Here is a 23,297-nt window from a genome sequence, read left to right as displayed (position 1 = left end):
GAAATGCATTTCAGGCTGTTTCTCTACTAGTGCTTACTCTTAGCAGCCATTTGCTGATTGATTGGTGTGTCATATGCATCCATTCATTAAAACATTCTAAAAGGCTTCTTATGGTCACATCACATAAGTTATACAGCTCCTTTTCCTAGAGATGAAACTGCAGAGTTTACTCCTAGAAGGCATGGCGTGAAGTGCCCTAACTCAATGTGGCACACAGGTCATTTGAGTTCAAACGGTTAGTACCCATATGGAGATGGTGTAGAAATGGACCCTGTGATCCTTAGTATATGGGGCCTGTGTTTATGAAGCATCTGCAGGGCTGTGAATGCCTTGCCCTCTTTGCAGAAAGGTTGCTCCACCAATCTAACATGTAATTATTGTGATTATTGTGCCCACTAATTTCTGCTCAAGACTCAGAGCTAAATTAGATAGCGCCAGGCTAGAGATGGGATGGAGGATGGAAGTATTGCTGATGACATGTTGCAGCCACCTGTTTCGCTCGCTTCCAAATCTATTGACAAGAAGGAAAGTGTTACCCGAGTTACAGATCTGACTGCCTTGTATTTCACTGTGTTAATGAAATGAATACATCTGCAAAATGTTCCCACACCCCGGGCTCAGGGAACATTGCAGAAGAAAAGGTAGGAAGACTCTAAGAGCCAGCCGATCAGGGAGCTTGCTGGAAGACTGTGTTGGAAGCTACACCCGTAACTGCCCCCCACCATGATTGTCTAAGAGTGAGCTGAACAAGGATGGCGGTAGACATTGCCGAAGTGGGTGGAGAAGGACCCCCGAGGCTTCAAAACACAAAGAACTACAGGCAACTAAGCGATGTTGAGAGTGGGGAGAGGTCTTTCCCAGCAAAGAGCACAGAAATTGGTTACCCAATCCCAAATAGTCAGTCCCGAAAACATAGTAAGAGTAATCGAGCAGGTTTTATTTAGAAATATATATGCATATACATATGTGCATGTAATAACAATTTATAAAGAGCCCATGAATTTGAAAGAGAGAAAGGAGGGGTAGATAAAAGGCTTTGGAGGGAAGAAAGAGAAGGGAGACGTGGTGTAACTATATTATAACCTCAAAAATAAGAAAACGTTCAACCACACATTGTCTCCTTAAGAGATCACCATGGCAACTAATAACCAACCAATTATTAAAAGGCATTTATTTGACTATGGTTTCAGTGTCATATATAGTGCCATTCCAGAACAGGAGCTCCAAGTGCTAGCTCCTTAAACAGCACAAAGAAATCCACCACCGACAGGCTCTGGGTTCCAGTTAGTGCAGTTGCTTTTCTGTCTCACCACTCACCTAGTTGGAACTTCAAACATCAGCATAATAACATTTTCTATGACAGCTAGAGGACAGGAAACTTGTCGAAACTTGTCCAGTTAGTACAACTACAAGACGTATCCTTGCCGGGCGTTGGTGGCGCACACCTTTAATCCCAGCACTCGGGAGGCAGAGGCAGGAGGCTCTCTGTGAGTTCGAGGCCAGCCTGGTCTACAGAGCGAGTTCCAGGACAGCCTCCAAAGCCATAGCCTTGCCTTAACCATGAAGTCAGCCTGCTACTCCTTCAGAGGATGGGGAACAAATTCTACAAAAATAATGGGCTAAATTGCTACCACGAAGGCAAAAGCCAACAGGAATAGGGATAATTTTGTGATTATAAAATTCTCACATTGTTTCTTAAACTCAAGTCATTTTGGGGTGTTTTCTCATGGTAGTTGCTTTTTAAAAAAATGGCTTAGTCACATCAAACTAGGTGTTCCTGAAGTTGGGAAGTCATACCAGACCTGAGCCCTAAGCTTTGGGATATATTCAGCCACCTTAGAATAACCTTGGGTGTACAGAATAAGCTAATACCAGCTCTAGTCTTTGGCAGTGTCAACAGAAAGGAAAACACTGCTGTGATGGACTTTGAAGCATCACTCAACTCCGGCCTCTTACAGAACAGCTGGAGTGGTGACAAACCCTGGCCTTAGCTAGCGTTCTGCTTGGTGACACACTATTCACAGTTTGGGCTGGGCAAGATTAATATTATTATTGACTAATTTGTTGATATGGCTTTGTAGTGTGTGTTGGACACTGTTCAGATGCTTTGCCTGTGCCTCAGGTGGGATCCTTTGATGTTCCCAATGGTCCACTGTGGTGGGTTTTATTATCACAGTGCGCGCGCGAGCGTGCGTGTGATGTATGTGTGCGTGTTCATGCGTGGGCAGGTATATGTGCACGTGTGTGGGGGCCAGTGTTTAACCAGATGTCTTGCTCTGTTGTCCTCCACTTTGTTTTTTTAAGGCAGGATCTGTCACTGAAATGGGAGCACAGCTGGCTAGCAAGCAAGGGGTCCTCACTGTCACCAGGGTTAGAACCACAAGCACACACCACCACACTTTTGTTTGTTTTTAAGGATACTTAGAATCAAATTCAGGTCCTCACGCTTGTGTGGCAAGTACTTTACTGACTAAGACATTTGCCCAACCCTTTTAAAGTGCTCCGACGGGAATGAAATACATAGATACTGTAATTCTAAAAGAATCTTAAGCAGGCCTATAAGGCCTCTACTAAGAAGGGCTGTTCCTACCCTTCTGTCTCACACTCTTAACTGTCTCTCTCCAAATGCAATAACTTTTAATTCTCCTACCTACTTCCTAATTACCACCAGTGATAATCGTGTTACTGGTTTGTTCCCTCACAGAATTTTAGATTTATTTACTACTTTATTTGTGTACGCGAGTGTCTTGCCTGCATGCACATATGTGTATATCCATTTATGTGTACTGTGTGCCTGATGCCTGCGAAGGTCAGAAGAGGTTACGGAATCCCCTAGAACTGGAGTTATACATGGTTATGAGCCACCATGTGCATGCTGGAAATCAAACGCTGGTCCTCTGCAAGAGCAACATGTACTTTTAACCAGAGAGCCAACCTCCCACTCCATGTGTATGATGCTGTTATTGTTCTGTCTCCTGTTTTTGTTTTTCAGGGTTAGGGTTAGGGTGAGCTCTCTTGGTGCCGGGTTCTACTCTCTAATTGGGAATTCTTTTTACTCCCCATGGGTTGAATCCCTTGGACCCATGTCTTATCTGAAGGCTTACAGTGTTGCTTTTATGGACCACATTTCCATATGCAGTCTCTCTCTCTCTCTCTCTCTCTCTGTGTGTGTGTCTGTGTGTGTGTCTGTCTGTCTGTCTGTCTCTCTCTCTCTCTTAATTTTTTGAGACAGGGCTTATCTGTAGCTTTGGAGCCTGTCCTGGAACTAGCTCTTTAGACCAGGCTGGCCTCAAACTCACAGAGATCTGCCTGCCTCTGCCTCCCAAGCGCTGGGATTAAAGGCGTGCGCCACCAACGCCCGGCTCCATATGTAATCTCTTAAGATGTCCACTGAACCCTTTTTATAGCCTCCCTCACACCCCTACCTTCACAGTATTCTGCAGAGGTGCTACTAATGATTTTGGCCGCCGTTCTCCAAACTTCCTAGGACTCTGAGCTTCCTGTAGGCTTCTGTCCAGCAGTCCATCAGAAGTCACTCCCTTGTTGTCGAGATATTTCCAATTTTCAGCATTTGGTAAATCTTTTCTACTTGTTATCTTACCTTTTGTGTTTACTACTTTTATATGCTTTTTTTTATTTCCTTGATCTCTTTTGGGAGATTCCCACAGGAAACAAATAACTGCCTGCGGTCACTCTGCCACATTTAATTAGAAGACCCTTCATCTTATTCCTAGATGGGTGAAAGCTGAGGCCGAAGGCTCAGTAATATATTTAAGGCCACAGGCACATCAACACATGCAGAAGTTGAGCTGGAATTAAGCTTTCGGATCTCTTTAGCTACAGTGGGACTAACTGAACTTCCTCATCGGGACCCATTGCTTACTCCTCAGTAAACACTATGGTAGCCCAGCAACCTAGGAGACAGACAGACACTATGGTAGCCCCAGCAACCTAGGAGACAGACAGAACCAGCTATAGGTGCCTGCAGTAATGAACATCACTTTCCAGCAATCAGCACTGCACCCTGAACCACAACCGTGGGCTCAGCCACGCTCACCAAATACAAAGGGTTTACATCTCTATGCCAGACTTGTTTCAGCTCTGTTACTTGCCTGTTACTAAGTTACTAAATTACTCTGTTACTAAGTTGTCCACAGGATTTTCTTTTCTTCTATTTTTTTTAATATTTAGGGTTTTGTTCATTAGATTTTTTTTTTCATTTTATATATCGATCCCAGTTCCCTCTCCCTCTCTCCATCCGTCCCTCCCTCCCTCTTTCCCTCTCTCCCACCTTCCCATGCTCCCCTAACCCCTCCACATGTAAGGTGATGCCTTCCAGGAGGGGTCAACAAAATCTGTCAAGTCATTTGGAGTAGGGACTAGACCCTCCCTCCTGTCTCTAGGTTAAGGGAGTCTGCCTCCATGGGGAATGTGCTCCCAAAGTCCTTTTATACACCAGGGATACATCTCCACAGGATTTTCTTACGCACTTATTTAGAAGAGATTGGTGCCTCTAGGCCCATGTTTCTCCTAAACAAAGCAAAACCAAAACAACAGAAACTACTAATAAATAAAAGAAGCAATTTCCAATGTATTATGGAAAAAAATGAGTAAATTGAATCACAAACAAAAACAAAATATAACCTTTGGGCTGTTCCCACATGTTCAGTGTCCATGTTTCCTCCATTACCTGAGCTCTGGGACACAGCCTCTGCTTGTATCTCTGGACATGCGCAGGGAAGACAGGCTGCGTTAGCATGTCTGGGCTGCACTTTTTTTTTTTTTTCCAGCAGATATGTCCCAGGCTCCAGCAAAGCCCAAGTTAACACAGTGTGCAGACAGCTTCGAGCAGGCAACGGCCAACTTAGGACTCCTAGTCTCCAAAAGAGTCCCAACTGGCTCTGGATTCCCCACTTTCATTTTCATTTTATCACCCATTCAGAAGTTGTTCAGGAGCACTCCTGTGTGTGTGAAGAACTGCTCTAGGCACCAGGTATACAACAAAAATGTAGACCAGCCACGGTGGCTTACATTCTGCTGGAGGAGACAGGCCTGGGAAGGGGAGGTCTTCCCGCTATGGCCATGTTTCCTGTGAGTCCCAAACGGGTGAAGCAGGAGGCGGTAGACATTGTGAACGTATGTGGCGTCAGAACCTGACAGCGATTCCAAAGTCTTATCACTTATGAAACTTCCTTACAAGACCTCGAACTCTGCCACCCTGTATTTCCGCCAGTGTCCAGTACAGACATGACTTCTACCCAGCACAGTAGAGAGGAGCCACCACGCCCCCTGCCTTCTGCATCTGGCACTGCAGCTACATGATCCCACACACCAATACCAAGGTGTTAAAATATCTCCAAGCATGACTCACAGCAGAGAGTGCGTTTTACATCACACTACCTCTTTACACATCTGAATGATGTCTACATTACTCATTGTACATATGTAATCCACACATACATTTGAAAAAAAACTTTCACATGTCACTCACTACTTGTAGTTCCTACTGTCCATCACTTGCTAAATGGGTTCCTTGTCCATACACCCCTGGGATTTTTAAGAAGGGGATTTCATTGGGGGGGGTTAAAAAAGTAGTGGCTAGAGTCAGCTGTTCCTAAATAACTACATTTGAGAATATGAGAAACTTTTGAATTTGGTCTTATTTTCAAATATTTCTAACAGTCTGAGTCTTAACTAGTGGACGGAGTTTCTATTCCACCTGGTCCCACAGCCCTTAGTCCCAAATAAACACACAGAAGCTTATATTAATTATAAACTGTTTGGCCAATGGCTCAGGCTTCTTATTGGCTAGCTCTCTCTTAATTGTTAACCCATTTCTATTAATCTTAGTATCTCCACATGGTCCTGGCTTACCAGAGAATGCCTGGAATCCTACCTCTTCAATAGCTACATGGCATCTCCCTGGCAGCTCCTCTCTACCTTCCTCTCCCCAGCCTTCTAGTCGGGTAGCCCCACTGACGCCTAAATTTCCTGCCTGGCTACTGGCCAATCAGCGTTTTATTGAGCCAATATTCACAGCATACAGAAGGACTTCCCCCCACCATTAACTTTAAAACTTTTACATGTATTTATTTATGATGTATGGGGGGTAATGGTGTATGTTCATGGAGAAGACAACTTATAGAAGTCAGCTCTCTCTTTCCACCATGTAGGTCCTGGATTGAAGGTAGCAAATGCCCTTGCGTTGCTGGCCCCAGGCTCAATCTTTATATAGGACAAATCAAATATTCTGGGCTTTATATAGGAGGCTACGCCCACAGCAAACTGGTTCTGTGTCTCCAGGGTTCTATCATCTGACTTGTAGGTAGGAAAGAGGCTGGAGGGGCAGCACCGAGCAACCCCTCCAGCCTCAACTGGAGATGTAGCTCACCGGCAGCTTCCTCTCCACCCTAGTAAGGTTTCCAGAAACCTGTGGGCTTGTCTGTGGGCACAGAGCCAGAACGAGCTCCGAATGGCTCTCCAGACACCAGTGTTGAACTTTCAGGAATTCCACAGCGAAGTTTTTAAATCTTGAACTGATGCGAACGTACCATAAAATCTGACAAATGCTAACTGACGAATGCTAGACATGGGCGTTTGGGGTCCTGAGTCCCAGCTCAGGGCAGAGGGAGATTTGTCAGCACCAAATTGAACACAAAAGGCTCTGGGAGTCTTCTGGTTGGGGTGGGGGGTGGGGGTAGGGCAGAGTCAGGGCCAGTGTGTTTGCAAAGCTTGCCACCTCTCTTCTCTGGTTCGGTAAATATTGATACATACTTATCTTCCTATCTCCTCCCAGGCCAGAAAAAAAGTCCGAGCAGCCCATGTGTGAAGAGCATGAGGAGGAACGCATCAACATCTACTGTCTGAACTGCGAGGTGCCCACCTGCTCCCTGTGCAAAGTGTTTGGCGCGCATAAGGATTGCCAGGTGGCTCCGCTTACCCACGTGTTCCAGAGGCAGAAGGTAGGAGCTTCAATTTCCCTCCTCCGCAGCCCCTTCTAAGCAAAAATGAAGCAGCTCCGAGTAGCCAAAGAGGGGAGCCCAGCGAGAGGGAGGCCGTATGGCCCCCACAGGAAGCAGTCTTGCAGTTTGTCTCACGTTCGATTCTCAAGGTGGTGGAGTTGGCCAGAGAGGGAGAACGCTAAGGGCTGGGTCACTTTCTGTGACCTTTGGAGGCTGCTGAAGATATATAGTAGCGCTACGGGGCTAGTCAAGTGCCAGTTGCTAAAGATGACTCAGAGTTCACGTACAGACAAGAATTAGATGGCCTTCGCTTTCCCTTCCAGTCCCGGAATATTTTGTGTTGTTCATCAATGAACGGCTCTATTGCCCTCACCCACTCCTGGTGTGGGAGAGTCCTAACCATGGCATACAGTTACAGAGCAACTTGAAATTGGTGCCTTCTGCTGGTCTTCAAGTCGCCTGACTCTGAATGTTCCGTGCCCCTCACCCCAGGGGCCTCCTCATTCTGACTCAATGTAGTCTCCTCCCCAGCTCATCCACCCGGCATCCTGTAGCAGGAGCCCAGAACTCATGCTTCTGTGAAAATACAAGGGTTACACATGTCACCAGCTCAGTCTCTTCTCAGTTTCTGACATTTACAATCATTGATTCCAATTTTACCTCAAAGATCAGAGTCCATTTGGAAGCCAAACTCTTACAACACCGGTCACAACCAGTAACCATGATTTACATTTGTTGCTATTGTTTATTTTCAACGTTTTAAAAATTCAACTTAGATTCTTCCTCTGTCCATGCCCCCAAGGGCTAGGGTGGCAGAGCTGTGTGTAGAAGTAGCTTTGGCTACTTCCCTCAGAGGCATGGAAATCTATGGGATGGGCAGAGGGAGGGGAACTAGGGACCCCACACCTTTCCTCTTTGGTCAGAGTGGCTTCACATTTACTAATAAGTCTCCATGTTAACTTCCATGTGTAGACATGACTGCAGGTTTTTGTTGTTGTTTTTGTTTTTAGAGACAGGGTTTCACTGTGTAGCCCTGGCTGTCCTAGAACTCACTTTGTAGACCGGGCTGCCTTGAACTCACATAGATTCAACTATAGTTTTCAAACGCTTCATAACCAGGTTTGCCAGTTCTTGGCCTAGATCTCTCCTTTTAAATGGGAGAAAATTCAGGTTTAAATTGGCTGCCTGTCTTGGTCAATAACCTGAAGAAGGCCAAAGGGAAACTAGACCTAGGTCTTCCAAGTCCCTATTTGGCACTCCTTGGGGTTCAGCATCCCATCTGGGGGAGGGTAAATAGGAAGAGAAGCATACTTCTTGGGTTAAAAGAATACAGGAAAAATTTTTTTGATACTTTTTTAAATTTAAATTTGGAACAAGCTTGTTTTACATGTCAACCCCAGTTCCCTCTCCCTCTCCTCCTCCCCTGCCCCCCCCCACCAATCCCCAGCCCATCCCCTTTCTGCTCCCCAGGGAGGGTGAAGCCTTTCATGGGGGATCTTCAAAGTCTGTCATCCCATTTGAAGCAGGGCCCGGGCCCTCCCCCATGTGTCTACGCTGAAAGAATATCCCTCTGTGAAAGAACACAGGAATTTTAAAGTTATAATATCTCTGTTAAGTCCAGCCAGCATGTTACGGTTTGAAGTTTGTGTGACAGTCTAGTGAACATTTATATGTATCTGCACTGTACTAGCATAGTAGGATTGTAGTATATATACATACGGCCTATAGATAAATATTTACTGCATTTATTGCTCAAGTAAAATTGGTCCCGAGCTGTACTTGATAACTCATTTTGAGTTCCCAATGTCACACATTTGAGTGTGTCACATTGTCTCACTTATGAACAATATTTAGAATTCTCCGGTTTCAATATACTATTATTGGTGGCTTATAATTGGGTATTCTCCATATTTTTAGCAGAATCCAGGTCTCCAGCAATAATGTGATGAAAACCATGAAACCTTGTCCCAGACAATGCCAGAGTTCGCTTGTAATATCAACAGGTTCCCAGGTTTCCCATGACTAGCCTTGCCTCAGTCTTTAGATGGGTTAATCACATTTCCTGGATTTTGTATGAGGCCACACCCACACCTACCTCTTACAGCAACTTAATTCACACCTAAATTAACAATGACAGAACGTTCTGGCTTTCCTTGGCCTCATCCTCAGACCAGATTTTCTGGGACCAGAGGGGCTTTGTAGTGAGATATCCACCCAACCCGTACCTGTTGCACTGACCATGCAAATTCCCCTCCCAAGGATGCATCCAGATGCTCTCTGTCTCTGACCAGGAAATAGAGTGAGCTGGACTCTGGGGCCCGAGACCTAGTCCCCCCAGGTCACATCTGCATCTGTCCCCATGCCCCCAATGGGCGTGGTCAGTGCAACAGGTGTGGGCAGGGTGGATATCTCACTACAGGGCACAGGGCATCACTGAGCCACCCCACCAGCCTAAAAAGGAAATGTAGTCACCAGCAGCTTCTTCACCCACAATAAGAACATGTCTCAGGAGAACTCCAGCTTGTGGGCTGGTTTCCTCCTTAGGGATTATACCCCCTGGTGGATAATGCTGTGACCAGCCCATGATCATACATGGTTAGGAAACCCATAATATCATGAGTCCTGTTGTCCCTCATTAGTCGGAACTCAGTGATGGCATCGCTGTACTTGTGGGAACCAACGATCGAGTCCAGGGAGTGATCAGCCAGCTGGAGGATACCTGTAAAACTATTGAGGTAAGTCAGTGGGCTCACAGGGAAATCAGAACCAGTCCTGATACTCCTAGGGGCCAGTGGCTGTCTCAGGGATATGCTGGAAACCCCACCCCAATGTTCTGTTCTTCCCCTATAGAATGGCCTCCTTCCTGATAAATCTCTGAAACGCTTCCTGGCACTTAAGAGAACTTACCTCACAACTTGCTGAGGTGGATTTTTACCACAGTTGCTCAGGAAGTTATTGTGTGTGTGTGTGTGTGTGTGTGTGTGTTCTTCCTCAGTCAACTCCTTTGGAAAAATTGGCAACAAGACAAATCAGTTGTCAGCAACACAAGTGCACACTTGCTATTATTTAGCGAGACTTCTTGGTGGAAACTGGAACAGTCTTCAGAAATGCTGATGGTGCTCCAGGAAGTCTTGTGAGAGCATGACCTGCACACCTGTATTCTCATAGCAGTCGTTATGGGGCCACTGAGGAGGAGGAAGTTCTCCCCAGCTGTGGCTGCGGGCTGGGCTATTAACACTCAGCTTCCAGTACCGGGTTCTCATCACTGTGTGCTCGGTCTCTCTTACCCCTCATTTCCCAAAGGTAACAGTTCTAACATTGGACTGACTCTCTGTGAACACTCTCATACAATATGTAGCGATCTTTCATGCATGCGTCTTAGTGGCTGTTCTACTACTAGGAAGAGACACCATGACCAGAACAGCTTATAAAAGAAAGTGTTTAACTGGGTAGGGGCTTGCTTAAAGTTTCAGGGATTGAGTCCATGACCATAATCGTTAGGAGCATGGCAACAGACAGGTGTGATGCTACAGAAGCAGATGAGAGTCTACATCTTATCTACAAGATGGAAGCAGAGAGGAGGAGAGGAGGGAAGGAGAGAGGGAGGGAGGGAGGCAGGGAGGGAGGGAGGGACGGAGTAAACGCAGGAGGGAGGGAGGAAGAATAGGAGGGAGGGAAATTCTGGGCCTGCTATAGGCCTTTGAAACTTCAAAGCCTATCCCCAATAACTACTCCAACAAGGTTGCACCTCCTAATCCTTGCCAAAAACAGTTTCCCCAACTGGGGACCACACATTCAAATATTTGAGCATATGGAGTCGTTCTCATCCAAACCATCACAGTATGCATGCCTCTTAATTTTACAAATGCTATTGCCATTGCGTTGTAGCTTCTTTGTGTTTTGAACCAAACATTATGTTATTAAGATCCATCCATGTTACTATAAGCATGAAAGGGAACAATCTCCCTTATTCTGCAGAGCTTACAGGCACAAAGATGCTTACCTGGCATTACTTTCCCATTACCAAGGTGAAGTCTATTATTACAGATCTGAGGATGTTTTAGGGGATGGTTTCAAGGTTTTATTAGTTATCATTACCTCGTCTTAGATTTAGACATCATTAAAAATCGATTTCCTGTCTTCTCCACATTCATATCACTGATATTACCTTTGATACATGGAGCTTCACTTACTGAAGAGATACTTTCTCTTGGTGAGGAGCCTAAGAGATTCAGGAATGGGCAGAAATGGAAACTGTTCTCTCTCTACTTATTTACAATGAATCAGCACTGCGATGTGGGGCTACACTGAGTCTGGTGTCTATAAATAGCCCGTGGCTTCTGTTGAGTGAAACACTCTCTGACCACCTCCTGGGAATAAGGAGCCTCCCGAGAGATGTCTCTGTGGAGAGGGCTGGCTTCCTGTCTGGGATAAAGACATCAAAAGATGTGTGGAAAGTCCAGTGGACCACTGCAGTCTTGAGTCTGGCTGTGTTTAGGAAGGACAAGAGGTCATCTGTCACAGAGGCTAGCCAGGGCCTCAGCAGGAAGCGGCCATCTCTAGTTACACTTGATAACAAGCCAACAAAGTACAGTTTCAAGCTAATTCAGCAGAAAGGGTTTAGTCAGGGACAGTATGGAGAGCAGCTGAGGTCAGGATCATCACCCTTCTTACTGGTATTGTCACCACCCAACACGACACACTTCTGTAAGTATTTCCACGGAGTATGCTGTCACTCTTTCCAAGTCATTAAGATATTGGTTATCTTTAAAGTGTTCATCTTCACGCCAGGCTTGGTGATGCACACCTATAATCCCAGCTATTCAGGATGGTGAGGCAGGGGGTTGGAAGTTCTAGACTAGCCAACATGGAAATACTACGATAAAAATAAAAATTGGTTGAGGATGAAGGCTGGCTTTCTAGCACACAGAGGCTCTGAGTCCAAAACCCATTTCTTTTGAGGAAAAATTAATCTACTCATGTTCACATTTATTTCAGCCATTGGGCTTTTTTTTTTTTTAAAGTACAATGAGTACCATACATAGGGTCATGCATACTGTGTGGGACATACAGATTCATACCTGGCAGTTTTGAATGCCTACATTCATAACTGACCAGTACTTTCTTGGGAGGAAAATTCGAAGGGGCTAGGACCTATAAATAGCCATGGGGGCTTTTGTTTGTTGTTTATTTGTTTGTGACAGGTTATCACTCTGTAGCCCAGGCTGGCTTTTGAACTCGTGGTAATGGCCTTTCTCAGACTCCTGAATGCTGGGATTAGAGGCGTAAACCATCATATCAGGACTGGCAATTTCCAGTGCCTCCTTTACCACCTTTTTAAGTGGGTCCCCTATTTTTAATGGCTAGCAATACCAGGTGTGAACAAGCAGATGTGGTAACACCAGGTGTGAGCAAGCAGATGTGGTGTGAATAAGCATGGCCCTTTCTCATCAGTTTAGGTGTGGAGAAGCAGGGGCTGCCTCAGAGCCACACCGAGATCTTTAACTATAATTCCCATGCTCTGTTTTAAACGGCCTGGGATCAGGCAAGCATCCGCCTTGTTCACCTATGACCCAGAAAAGCCCTGATGCCAAGGCTATCAATAGCAAGCATTATTTAGATGGGACACATCACTTAATCCTCCTCCTCACAGAAAGGAATATCGCAATTCAACAGAGTTAGCATCAATCAGTTAGTTGAGAGACCCCCATCTCCCTGGCCAGTACTGAGTTGTTTTGATGAGCCAGGGCAGAGGCTGAGAGGGCAGGGCCTGAAGCCCAGCCTGTGCCTAATGGTCTGTTTCTTCCTTTACTAGACACACTCTGGCTGTGCTCGTGGGACTTCTCCAAGCGTTTATAACTGAACTCTTGAAAGTGAATGTGTGGACTCACCGAGCTCATTGCACTTAAGATGGCTCCCTGGTCAGGATTGCTAACTCGATGTCTGTTTTTCTGTTTCTTTTTTGGGTGGAGAGAGGAATGGGACTTTTGAAGTCCTGTATCTCGCATGCAGCTGCATTTCCACACAAGCACGCTGGAGGAATGTGGTGGAGACATGAATGGTTGGTAGGGCCACAGGTGCTCAGTGACAAGTGGCCAGGCTGAGGCTTTATCTTCAGGCTATTTTGGACACAGAGCTATGCTCCTTACTTGGTGAAAGCGGCAGTCATAATCACTCTAGAATTTTCCTGTCATGCCTATGGCACATAGCTAGACTGGCTCTGATGTTTTGTCTTGCTTCTGTAGAAGACACCCTGAAACTGGCTGGGAATGGAGAAGGGAATGCTGTAGCCTGGAAAGCGTCAGGAATATCTCCACATTTCTGAGTTTGAGAGTCTTCGAGCTGTCACTACTATACACATCATCTTTTTAAAAATTGTCCCAAGATAAAGTGCTTTCCGTATCTTTTTATGGAGGAGCAGATGAAGTAGATATTTGAAGCATACATTTAAGTATTTATTTCTCTGGGACAGGATAAAAATGGATACTTTTGAGTGGAGTCAAATATTTATACAAGCAAATCATATTGTAGCCATTTGATCATCTTCCAAACCGCTATTCCCCAAGAGTTTATTGGGTGCTTCGGCGTTGCCTTCACACAGTGCTGGGGGATAGATACATCCTAAACTAAATGATACTGTAGTTGTTTTTCCCTCTTAGAGAGATCAGCCACCCAGCTCCCAAGTAAATACATGGAGACTTATTCTCACTTATGAATGCCTGGCCTTAGCATGGTTTGTTTCTAGCTAGCTTTTATATCTTAGTGTCACATGTATTATTCATGTTGCCTGTAAGCTTTGGATGGACGGTACCATAGTAAGAGATGGCCTCACTGGAAAGCTACTGGTAGGCTTCAGTTCCCAACTATAGTAACAGTTCAGATTTTTCAGCTAAGGAACTAAAAATTAATGCAACTTTGGCAAGCCCAATAATGTCTTCATCTAAGAGGACCCTTTGTCTGATTACTTGGACACCTGACTGACACCACTCTGATTTTTGTCTCCTCCTTCCCCACCTTCATTCCTTACTCTGACCTCACCATGACTTTTGTCTCATGTCACTTCTAGGGAGTTTCCCCTGAGTCAATACTTTTGTTCCCTTGAATATCCTCTCTACACTAAATGCTCCACACTTACAATGAATCTCTAGTGGGTTTCCTTTATTCGGCCTCTTATATTACATCACACCATTGGCCCCCAGTTCCCTTCAGTAAACTGTGAGCTACTGAAGAACAGGAACTATGTTTACTTTGCTTTTGCATCCCTGGACTTGCAGGACAGAATAAAACATACGTAAGAGTTGTTTGCTGGATGAACCAGTGGGTAGATGGCAGCCATGTTATTGAAACAGTTCCAACTACATTATCTCCTGCATGCATTGCAGTTGGGTTAGAAAGGGAAAAGAACCTCCAGAATGGTGATGACGGTGTGTACATGTAACCCAGCATCTCAGAGATAGGCAAGAGAAACAGAAGTCTGAGGCCAGTTCATAGGGCATTGAAGGCCACCCCATGAAAAAGCTGAGCATGCCTGTAATACTAATACTTGGGGGACTGAATCAGGAGGATCACTACAAGACTGAAACCAGCCTGGGCTTCATAGAGAACTTCAGGATGGCCTGATCTTCAATGTGAGCCCTCAACTAGCAAAACAAAAGAAAATTAAAAACCAATCTCAAACAAGCAAGCAAACAAACAAACAAACAAAAAAAACCCAACCCATATACCAAGAAATAACTAGACAAGGGCTGAAGAGATGGTTTGGTAGTTAAGGGTACTGGTTTGTCTTACAAAAGACCTAGGTTCAATCACCAGCACCCACATGGTGGCTCAAAATCATCTGTTACTCTAGTCCCAAGGGATCCAGTCCTCTTCTGACTTCCATGGGCACAGGCAAAGCATTCATACACATACAATAAATCTAAAGGGATTGAGGGGTGTGGAATAAAGGCCTTTTTTGTGTATTTGTGGCTCATACTTTTACTCCATGGATGTGTGCAGATCCAGGGCCTATTCCCAATGATGGCTATGGTTTTAATAGTTGATAAACTTATGTAAACTTAAGAAAAAAGCAAGGCCTGGTAACAAAGGGAACAGAGTTTACTAAGCTGAAAGAGCACAAGACATGGTCATAGTGAGGTGAGAGGGAGGTCATAGTGAGGTCAGAGGTGTCAGACATAAATTACTTGAGTTCTCAGGGCAGGAGAGCTAAGTGAGGTAACTATGTCTCACAACCTGCTCTCAGTCCTGAAGCCCTGGGCCCAGAGACAGTCAGCTCTTAAGACCCTGGCACACATACCAAGATTACTAGAGCTGGAGAAAGCAAAGGCAAAGGCCTGGGCCAGCTAGAGAGTTCATTAGTTATGATTTAGTAGAGACTTCCGAGGCATCAGCCACACAATGCATGTGAGAGTCAGATTTGAGGGAGGGCTTTTCTTGCAGCGTCTGCCTCCCTTTAGTAGTGCTTGGTAAATAGATGCTCCTTCAGATGCAGAGACATGCCATAGGTGTCAACTATTATGGGATTTCAGAAGGTTAAGCAATGACAATCTGCCTTAGAGCGCCAGGGGGGTTCTATGTAAGAGGTGGTACTCCAACAAAGCCTTCGAGGTGATGTCACACTTGGTACTCCAACAAAGCCTTCGAGGTGACGTCACACTTGGTACTCAAACAAAGCCTTCGAGGTGACGTCACACTGTCACTGTGATGTAGGGAAGGACATTGCAGACTGAGGAAAGAGCAAGAGACAGGAAGGGAAGAGGTTGATTTTTGCTGAACTACAGGTTATGTGATAGTGGTAGGCAGAGTGATATAAACAAAAGCTAGACCCTGAGTGTGGAAAAAAGCCAGTTGCAAAGGTTAAGCATTATTGTTTACGCGTTGGATCCATACCAGAAAAAGCATGACTAGAAATGTAGTCTAAAAGAGAGAATATGGCTGCATCCAGTTGCTTGGTTTGGAGAAGGAAATCCCAAATGCAGAGGCCTGTGGGAAGCTCTAGTATCTACGTGCAAGAAGAGAAAGTGTGCACACATTAAGACATAGCACAGTCTTTCTTCACCTTCCCTCACCAAATATGGCCTGAAGTCTGCACAGTGTAAATAAAATATAGTATAAAACCTGTTCTGATTTCCATGAAATGCTCCAAAAGTTCAGGGCTGGAGAAATGGCTCAGCTGCCAAATTGCTTGCTCTGCAAGCAGGAAGACCTGGGTTCAAATCCTCACACAAAAAGAGTCTAACAGAGCAAAGGGACCTGTAATCCTAGCACTGAAGAGGCAGAGACACTGTCTAAAAAAAATATGGTAGACAGAAATTGAGAAAAAGCACAAAGCATTGATCTCTGGCTTCCACACACATGTGCACACACTTGCACATGTGTTGGCACATATATGTTCACACACTTACACTTGCATTGGACACATATGCCCACACACTTATACATGCATCAGCACACACATGGATACGAACATATAAACACAGAGAGATCATTGATTTATTTAGCCAATATGACTCTGTATTAATTGTCTACCCAAATATCAAACTGTTAAAAAGGAGACTTTAGTGTCTACCTACAGGGACAGCTGAAGGGAAAAGAAACTCCGTTATCTTCCGTAGGTAGATGCTCTTCTCTCCTAAGATGTCTAGATGATCTTTCCACTAGACTTTCTCACAAGCAGTTGCTAACATTGGCCAACCCAACTAACAGGAATGCTGCAGGAAGCAGAAACAAGACCTGTGTGAGAAGTTTGATTATCTCTATGGCATCCTGGAGGAGAGGAAGACCGAAATGACCCAAGCCATCACCCGAACACAAGAGGAGAAACTGGAGCATGTCAGAGCTCTTATCAGAAAGTATTCTGATCACCTGGAGAACGTTTCAAAGCTTGTGGAGTCGGGGATCCAGTTCATGGATGAGCCGGAAATGGCGGTGTTTTTGCAGGTAATGCTTTTTGGCAACAAGGACACAAGTCCAAAAGATCGATGCTGAGAATTAACTGTGACCACATTTTCAGTATTTTATTCCCATTTCATTTAAAAACCTATTTTATTAACTAAGAGCTCCGTCCATTTGGTATTGCTTAAATAGAGAGGGTGGCATTTATAAATCCAGCTATGAGATTCTGAGTCACAAAGAGAAGGATTAAATCTCACCAACTTCATGCAAAGAAGCCAAATAAGCTTATTGTTCTTGCTTTCACAGAATGCCAAGACCCTGTTACAAAAGTGAGTACTTTCTTTTTGATTGAACAGCACGTTTTTTTTTTTTTTTGTTTGTTTGTTTTTCTCATTTTTGCCCAAGGCTATCAGACTTTAAACAGTGACAGAAAATGACAAGTGTCTTTGATGCAGGATCTCGGAAGCATCCAAGGCATTTCAGATGGAGAACGTAGAGCAAGGTTATGAGATCATGAACCACTTCACCATCAACCTCAATAGAGAAGAAAAAATTATACGTGAAATTGATTTTTACAGAGGTGTGTTACGTATTTGACTCTGTTTTGAATTGCATTGTGGGAAAGCAGTTGAGTGAGAGGAATGGGGTGTGCAACATCCAACAGAACAGACATCTGTGATCGCAGGGATTGCAAACCATGTGACACTCAGCCTCACCACAGGGTCACATAGCTTTTGGCTGTTTATCTTTATAGCAATTTAATGTCATTATCAAGGTCTTGACTCTGGGTAATGAAATCCTTAATAACTGGCATAAATGGGGACAACTCAACTTCAGCTCTACTTGAGTATGACTCATAGCGGTGTAAAGGGAAAAGGTTAAAGATAAGTCAAAAAGAAACCACAGAAGACATCTGGGCTCAGTATGACAGCACATCAGCTTGATCAAACATCAGAGGATGAGATGGCGACAAGTCACATGGAAATAGGATAGGGTCCATGAGCTATAGCTGTGTCTTTCACTCTTGGCTTAGAATCCCCACTCCGATGAAACACTTCAAAGGGAGACAGTACCTCTGGAGGTGATAACCAATGCTGCCTGCCTTGACTCATTGTAGATATAAAAGAGATACAAAAACAGCAGTGGGCTAGACCACAAGCCACGCCATGATCGCACCAGCTCCACAGACACAAGTTTAGAGACACACCTTCATAACGAAGGATTATGTTTTGTACAAGAGCTTGCAGACATGGTGGCTATGACAGAAATATGAGCAGGCTCTGTGAGTGAGGTGTATGGGAGGCAGGGGGCAACTTTGTACTGGGGATGCAAGCAAGTCAATGACTCCACATTTGTCCTGCCATGGTGAACATGAGAAGCACAACGTTTCAGGTGGCCCGCCTGAACTATTGCCAAGTGTGCTAGTTACTAACTGTTTCCATGGCTACCACGGCAGTTATGAAAAGTTTAAAAAGATCTTCTCTCACTAGAAGAGGAAGATGAAGAGGAAGCAGGAGAAATAGAAGAAGAAGGAGAAGGAGCAGATGCAGCAGAAGGAGAAGAGGTAGAAAGTGTTCAAATAGAGTCATCAGGGGAAGAAGAAAGCCCGGAAAAAGCCTCAGAGCCCTCTCAGCTCTCCTCAGAACTCCAGGATGCCCCTGGACCAGTCCTTGTGTCCTCTCCAGAACCGCCTTCATCCGTGGCACCTGCTGCAGATGTCATGGTGACACAGGTAAGCATTCCCTCCTCCCTCCCTGCCAAACTACCTGGTTGCCAAATACTCTAAACAACTTATTCTTCTATAAGACAGGACAGCCACAGTGCCAGGGAGAAATGCCCTCTAGGTGATTCAACAGGGTCATGGCCGTTATAGCTGCTTTGCAAGACTTGCCATTTTTATACCAATAATGCTCTCAGATCTGAGGCAATCTCTGGGGGAGAGAGAGATAAAGAGAGAGACACACACAGAGAGATACTGTCTGTAAAATAAAAGTTGCTCATAGGAAAGCAATCTCTGTTAAGAATGCCTGTGTGTGTGTGTGTGTGTGTGTGTGTGTGTGTGTAATAAGAGCTGCTCATGGGAAATATCTGCCCTTTGTGGCATAGTCAATGAAAACAGATTACATTGCAGAAATTATACAAGGTGAGAAATGAAGATAATTCTACTTCAGCACATTGAACTTCCTGTACAGAATAGAAGAAAACAGAAACCACAAGAATTCACATAGCTTACCCTGAAACACAACTTCATCTTTCCTTCTGTGGACAAGCAAATAAAGCTTGGTTTTCCATTTGGTTGTTGTTTGAAAAAAAAAAAATAGTGTGGTTAAAGGTATTCTAGGAAATTAGTGTCTGATCCACTTACCTAGGCTTCTAGAAGGCCACCATTCAGTTTGGGGGCTTTGCGTTAACTTCCAGGACATGTCAGTGCACAGAATCCCTGTTGCTGAGTGTGGTAGGAAAGGCAGGCTCATCATAGAGGGGCCCTGGTTCTTCTTTTGTGGGTTGAGATTACTGACAGAGCCAAAACCCACAGAGAACCCAGATATGGAATTGCATTCTGGGTTCTGTCTCCTTGGGAATCCAGGATAAAAGATAAAACACTTTTTATTCCCCAGAACCTTGAACTTGTGAGCATTCCAGTGACAATTGGCATTGAGAAAAGGACAGACATCAATGAGGGTTGGGTTTGATGACTTAGGCTTTTAAAAATCATTTTTGGGGACCCATATATAATGCCAGAATTAATTTTGATCAATAACTTGCTGTGTGTGGTATTTGATAAGCAACTTTTCACTCCGGGCTTCTGCTCTCCCCCATCGGGGCTAGTGGGAAGCAAGCACAGAAGCACATCGGTGCCCATCAGAGGCACAGCGCTATGGCAAACATTCAGCCCCAGCATCCCCAGAGAGCTCAGGGTGTTCAAACCCAAAGGGACATGACACCAACTGCTTTTTCTTCTTCTTCTTCTTTTTTACTTGTGACCCCATGTTCTGATTAAGGGGGAGGTGGTGCCCATTGGCTCTCAGCAGACCACACAGTCTGAAACTCCAGGCCCTTCAGCAACGGAAACCACGGATCCCTTGTTTTACCCTAGTTGGTATAAAGGCCAAAACCGGAAAACCATCTCCAACCCACCTTGCACTCCTGGGAGTGAAGGTCTGGGACTAATAGGGCCTCCTGGTGCTGAGGATTCCAGTGTGCAGTCAGCAGGAGTGGCAGAAGCCGCAGCCAATGAGCAGGCAGCAGTGAGTGGTAAGGAATCTAGTTCACCTGCAGCTACCTCTCAGGTTAGTGTTGAAGCTCTTCTGTGTGAATGCTTTCCCACACCTGCTACAATCCTAAGGAGCAGAGGGAAGCCACTGCCTGGGGGAAATGCCACAATATCTCATCCTCTAATGCTGGCTTCATTTAGGCATCCTACCCAAGAATAAACAAAGAACCAAACAATCTGAACTGCCATTGCCCATGGTGACCTCATCCCAGGGAATGGGGTACAAGCAATTGTAACTCTCAGGCATGCTGTGCAAAGCTCTTTTATCTGCAGTAGCTGGCTGGCTGGTGTCTCTGGTTCTTTGTGAAATTCACTTGCCCTTCCTCAGCCTGTAGGATCTCCTCTTGGGCTTCCAAAGACTAATCACCTGCTTTGGAGTCATTCTTAGCAATCACCAATATTTGAGTTGGTTTAAATTTGCTCTGTAAAATAATCTGGGATTTCAGGAATGTGCTTGCAGTGACTAGATAGTCTTGGCTTGATTCTGTACTTCCTAAACTTGTGTTCGTGGGGGCAGGAAAACTCAGTTTCCCCCATTTTTATAGGGGCTCTTGATAACTTAAAAATTGATAATATAGCTTGACTTTTATTTTTATAAAGAAAATTTGAAGTTCAGTTCTTCCTTCTATCACTTAGTTAGATGTTTGCATGTCCCCAAAAGCTGATAGAACACATCTATAGTTTCTTTCTGAGGAAGAATGTCAATCACCCCAGCTTTGGGATTCCTAAATAAGGTGTGAGGCTAATAAGCTGTCATTCAGATCTGTGGGTCTATACTCTTGGGTCATCAGGTGACAGTGGATAGCAAACAGCATGATTTTTTTTTTATTGTATCTGCTCAAGTGGATACCAGTCTCTCCAGGTAACAAAAGGACATCCTTTTGGAGAGTTATGAGTACCATGCTTTTATACCTGATCTTTATTCACAGTTATAAAATGACAAAAGTAAATGTTTATAAACTAACCTGTTCAGAGCCACTTTTTGGTTAAAAAAAAAAACAAACCAATGAGATGGACAAATTATTGTAGAAACTTAATGGAGATGTCTATACTTGAGGAGAAACAGTTATTTTCTTTAGCAACAGTGCAGCTTCCCTACAAGGAACACGTAGTAGGTCTCCCACTCAAGATGAAAAGTTTGTCTAAATGATATTGAAGAAATGATTTGTGATGATGCCAGTGAAGATTTCTTCTTGTTTCCTCACAGGAGTTAGCAATCTGCCTAGCACTTCTGGCTTTTCTTATTCTCCACTACATCTGGAGTCAGATACAGTGTTTGATATTTGCTTTAATGGGTAGGAAATGTTTTCTTTTCCATTTACTAACATCTCATGTATTTTCTCCCATAGTGTTCCTCTTCTCTAGGCCCAGAGAATGCATTTCCCACAAGCCTTGAAGTTCAGTCCTCTAAAACTATGTTCACTCAGGGCCACAAGCTCCCTTCTACAGGTGCCCATGCACCTCTCAAAGGAAACTAATTCTATTATCTATTCCTGCATGGAGAGCCTTGACCCAGAACAGTGAGCAATTATTCAGTAAGCCAGGAGGCGTGAACCATCCAAGTGGCCATTAGTATGCCTGCACAGGTGTGCTCAGCTTTGCAAGGACTCTTACAGCAGAGGAAGACATAGCAAAGAATCTATCCAGGAGCATGCAGGGCTGCTGTAGGCTTGAGAGCATTTACCCAGAGAAGCCTAGGAGGGGCCTCTGTTGTCAGGAATGCTGTCCAGAGCAGTCTCTGCACCACACTATGACTTGGTTCTCTTTGCATCTTCATTATCTTCAGGGTCTTCCCATGAAGAGGAGGTCTCTGAGACAAAGATGCTACAAGTGTAGCAGCCATTAGAAACATTGAATAACAGCCAGGCTTTGATGGGCACATAGTAACCACAAGAATCTACATCAAAGAAAAGCCACTATTTTGTTCAATCATCCCTGCCTTCTGTTTCATGTTACATTTCTCATAGTCAAGCTGTGAGGTTTGCTTTGGGATGGACATCATACCTGTCGAATAATCTTTTGAGAGTTACCCATTTACTTAGCAATATTGGAAGTGCATGAACTCAAGTGCATGAGTTTTGAGTGAAAGGTGCTACTGGCCTAAGCCCTTGCTCCCATCCCTTAGCCCCAAAGCGGTCCAGGATCCCTGTTGCTAAAAGACTTCAGCTATTTTGGCTTCCCAACCTCCCGTGATAGGCCTCTTTTCTGTCTAATTAGCCATCTGCTCTGCAGTGGCTGCAGGATTTCTATGTGTACAGCTGTGTCTAGAACTGTGTGAGCAGAACCCTCACCCCCTTGTGTCTAACTGTCAGCTGGGAACTTTTGCACACTCAAACATCCTGAGCATGCATAGAATATTTTCAGCTGCCTGACTGACACCTCTGTCCACATTGTTTGTGGTAAAAATGAAATCACGGGAAATGGGCTCAGGGACAAAAATAGGGAGAGAAAACAACATGGTTTTTGGAAGCAGGGTCTAATTGTGGATCTGAATAACCATCTTAAGAGTTCCGTTTGCCTTCCAAGAATGTGGGTTTGGAACCTTGTCTCCATATAGCCTTACAATATCCTCTGAGGCTGTAAGGGGAGTGTCATGCTTCATGGCTGCCATTCACCAAGCTCATGTCCCTGCATGCTGACATTCATCTGCCTGCTTGGTAGGATGGGAATGAGGCAGGAGGGGCAGGATTTGATGTAGTGGGTTGTTACTTGTTGTTGAAAAGCACCTTGATTGTGTACTTTTGTGTTTGAGAAAAGGCCTTTTCACACCGCAAAGCTAACCTGATCATATTGAATACCATTCTTGAACCCCTGAAATATCATATAAAAAGATCTATGAAGACCTCACAATGGTAGAAAATTCCTGGCCTCAGTGAATTTTTTTATGTCCGGTGCAACTTCAACATTCAGAGCCCAAGCTACCAGATAGCTATTTGTCCAGTGTGCGTTTAGCATGTTGTAATGTTTCCCTGAACTACTATCCTTCCCTTGATCACCTTGTATGTGATACCAGCCTGTTCCAATGCACTGATGCTCACTAGGAAACAGTTCCAGGTCAGGTCAGGGGGTGGCATTGCCTTAGGAACTGCAAATCCTTTAGGATGGTCGATCCTCAGGTGTTTCCCACATATCCTTTAACACATAAAACCTACCCTTGACCATAATCT

General features: G+C 44.6%; 1 protein-coding gene across 3 annotated transcripts in view; it reads left to right on the top strand.

Moving 5' to 3' along the window:
- Trim55 (tripartite motif containing 55) overlaps positions 1-23,297 on the top strand; it is a 39,299-nt gene that overhangs the window by 1,568 nt on the left and 14,434 nt on the right. Inside the window, exons 3-9 of one of the 3 annotated variants that reach the window (XM_051197133.1) lie at positions 6,797-6,962; positions 9,602-9,697; positions 16,668-16,901; positions 17,163-17,185; positions 17,312-17,436; positions 18,347-18,588; positions 19,859-20,146. In XM_051197133.1, the coding sequence (XP_051053090.1) occupies positions 6,797-6,962; positions 9,602-9,697; positions 16,668-16,901; positions 17,163-17,185; positions 17,312-17,436; positions 18,347-18,588; positions 19,859-20,146 (1,174 nt within the window). The remainder of the gene's footprint in view (positions 1-6,796; positions 6,963-9,601; positions 9,698-16,667; positions 16,902-17,162; positions 17,186-17,311; positions 17,437-18,346; positions 18,589-19,858; positions 20,147-23,297) is intronic. The other 2 variants (XM_051197143.1, XM_051197154.1) reach the window with 2 other exon arrangements.

This window comes from Phodopus roborovskii, unplaced genomic scaffold, assembly GCF_943737965.1.
Source record: "Phodopus roborovskii unplaced genomic scaffold, PHOROB, whole genome shotgun sequence".
Classification (NCBI taxonomy): domain Eukaryota; kingdom Metazoa; phylum Chordata; class Mammalia; order Rodentia; family Cricetidae; genus Phodopus; species Phodopus roborovskii.
This window is presented reverse-complemented; position numbering and strand designations above follow the sequence as displayed.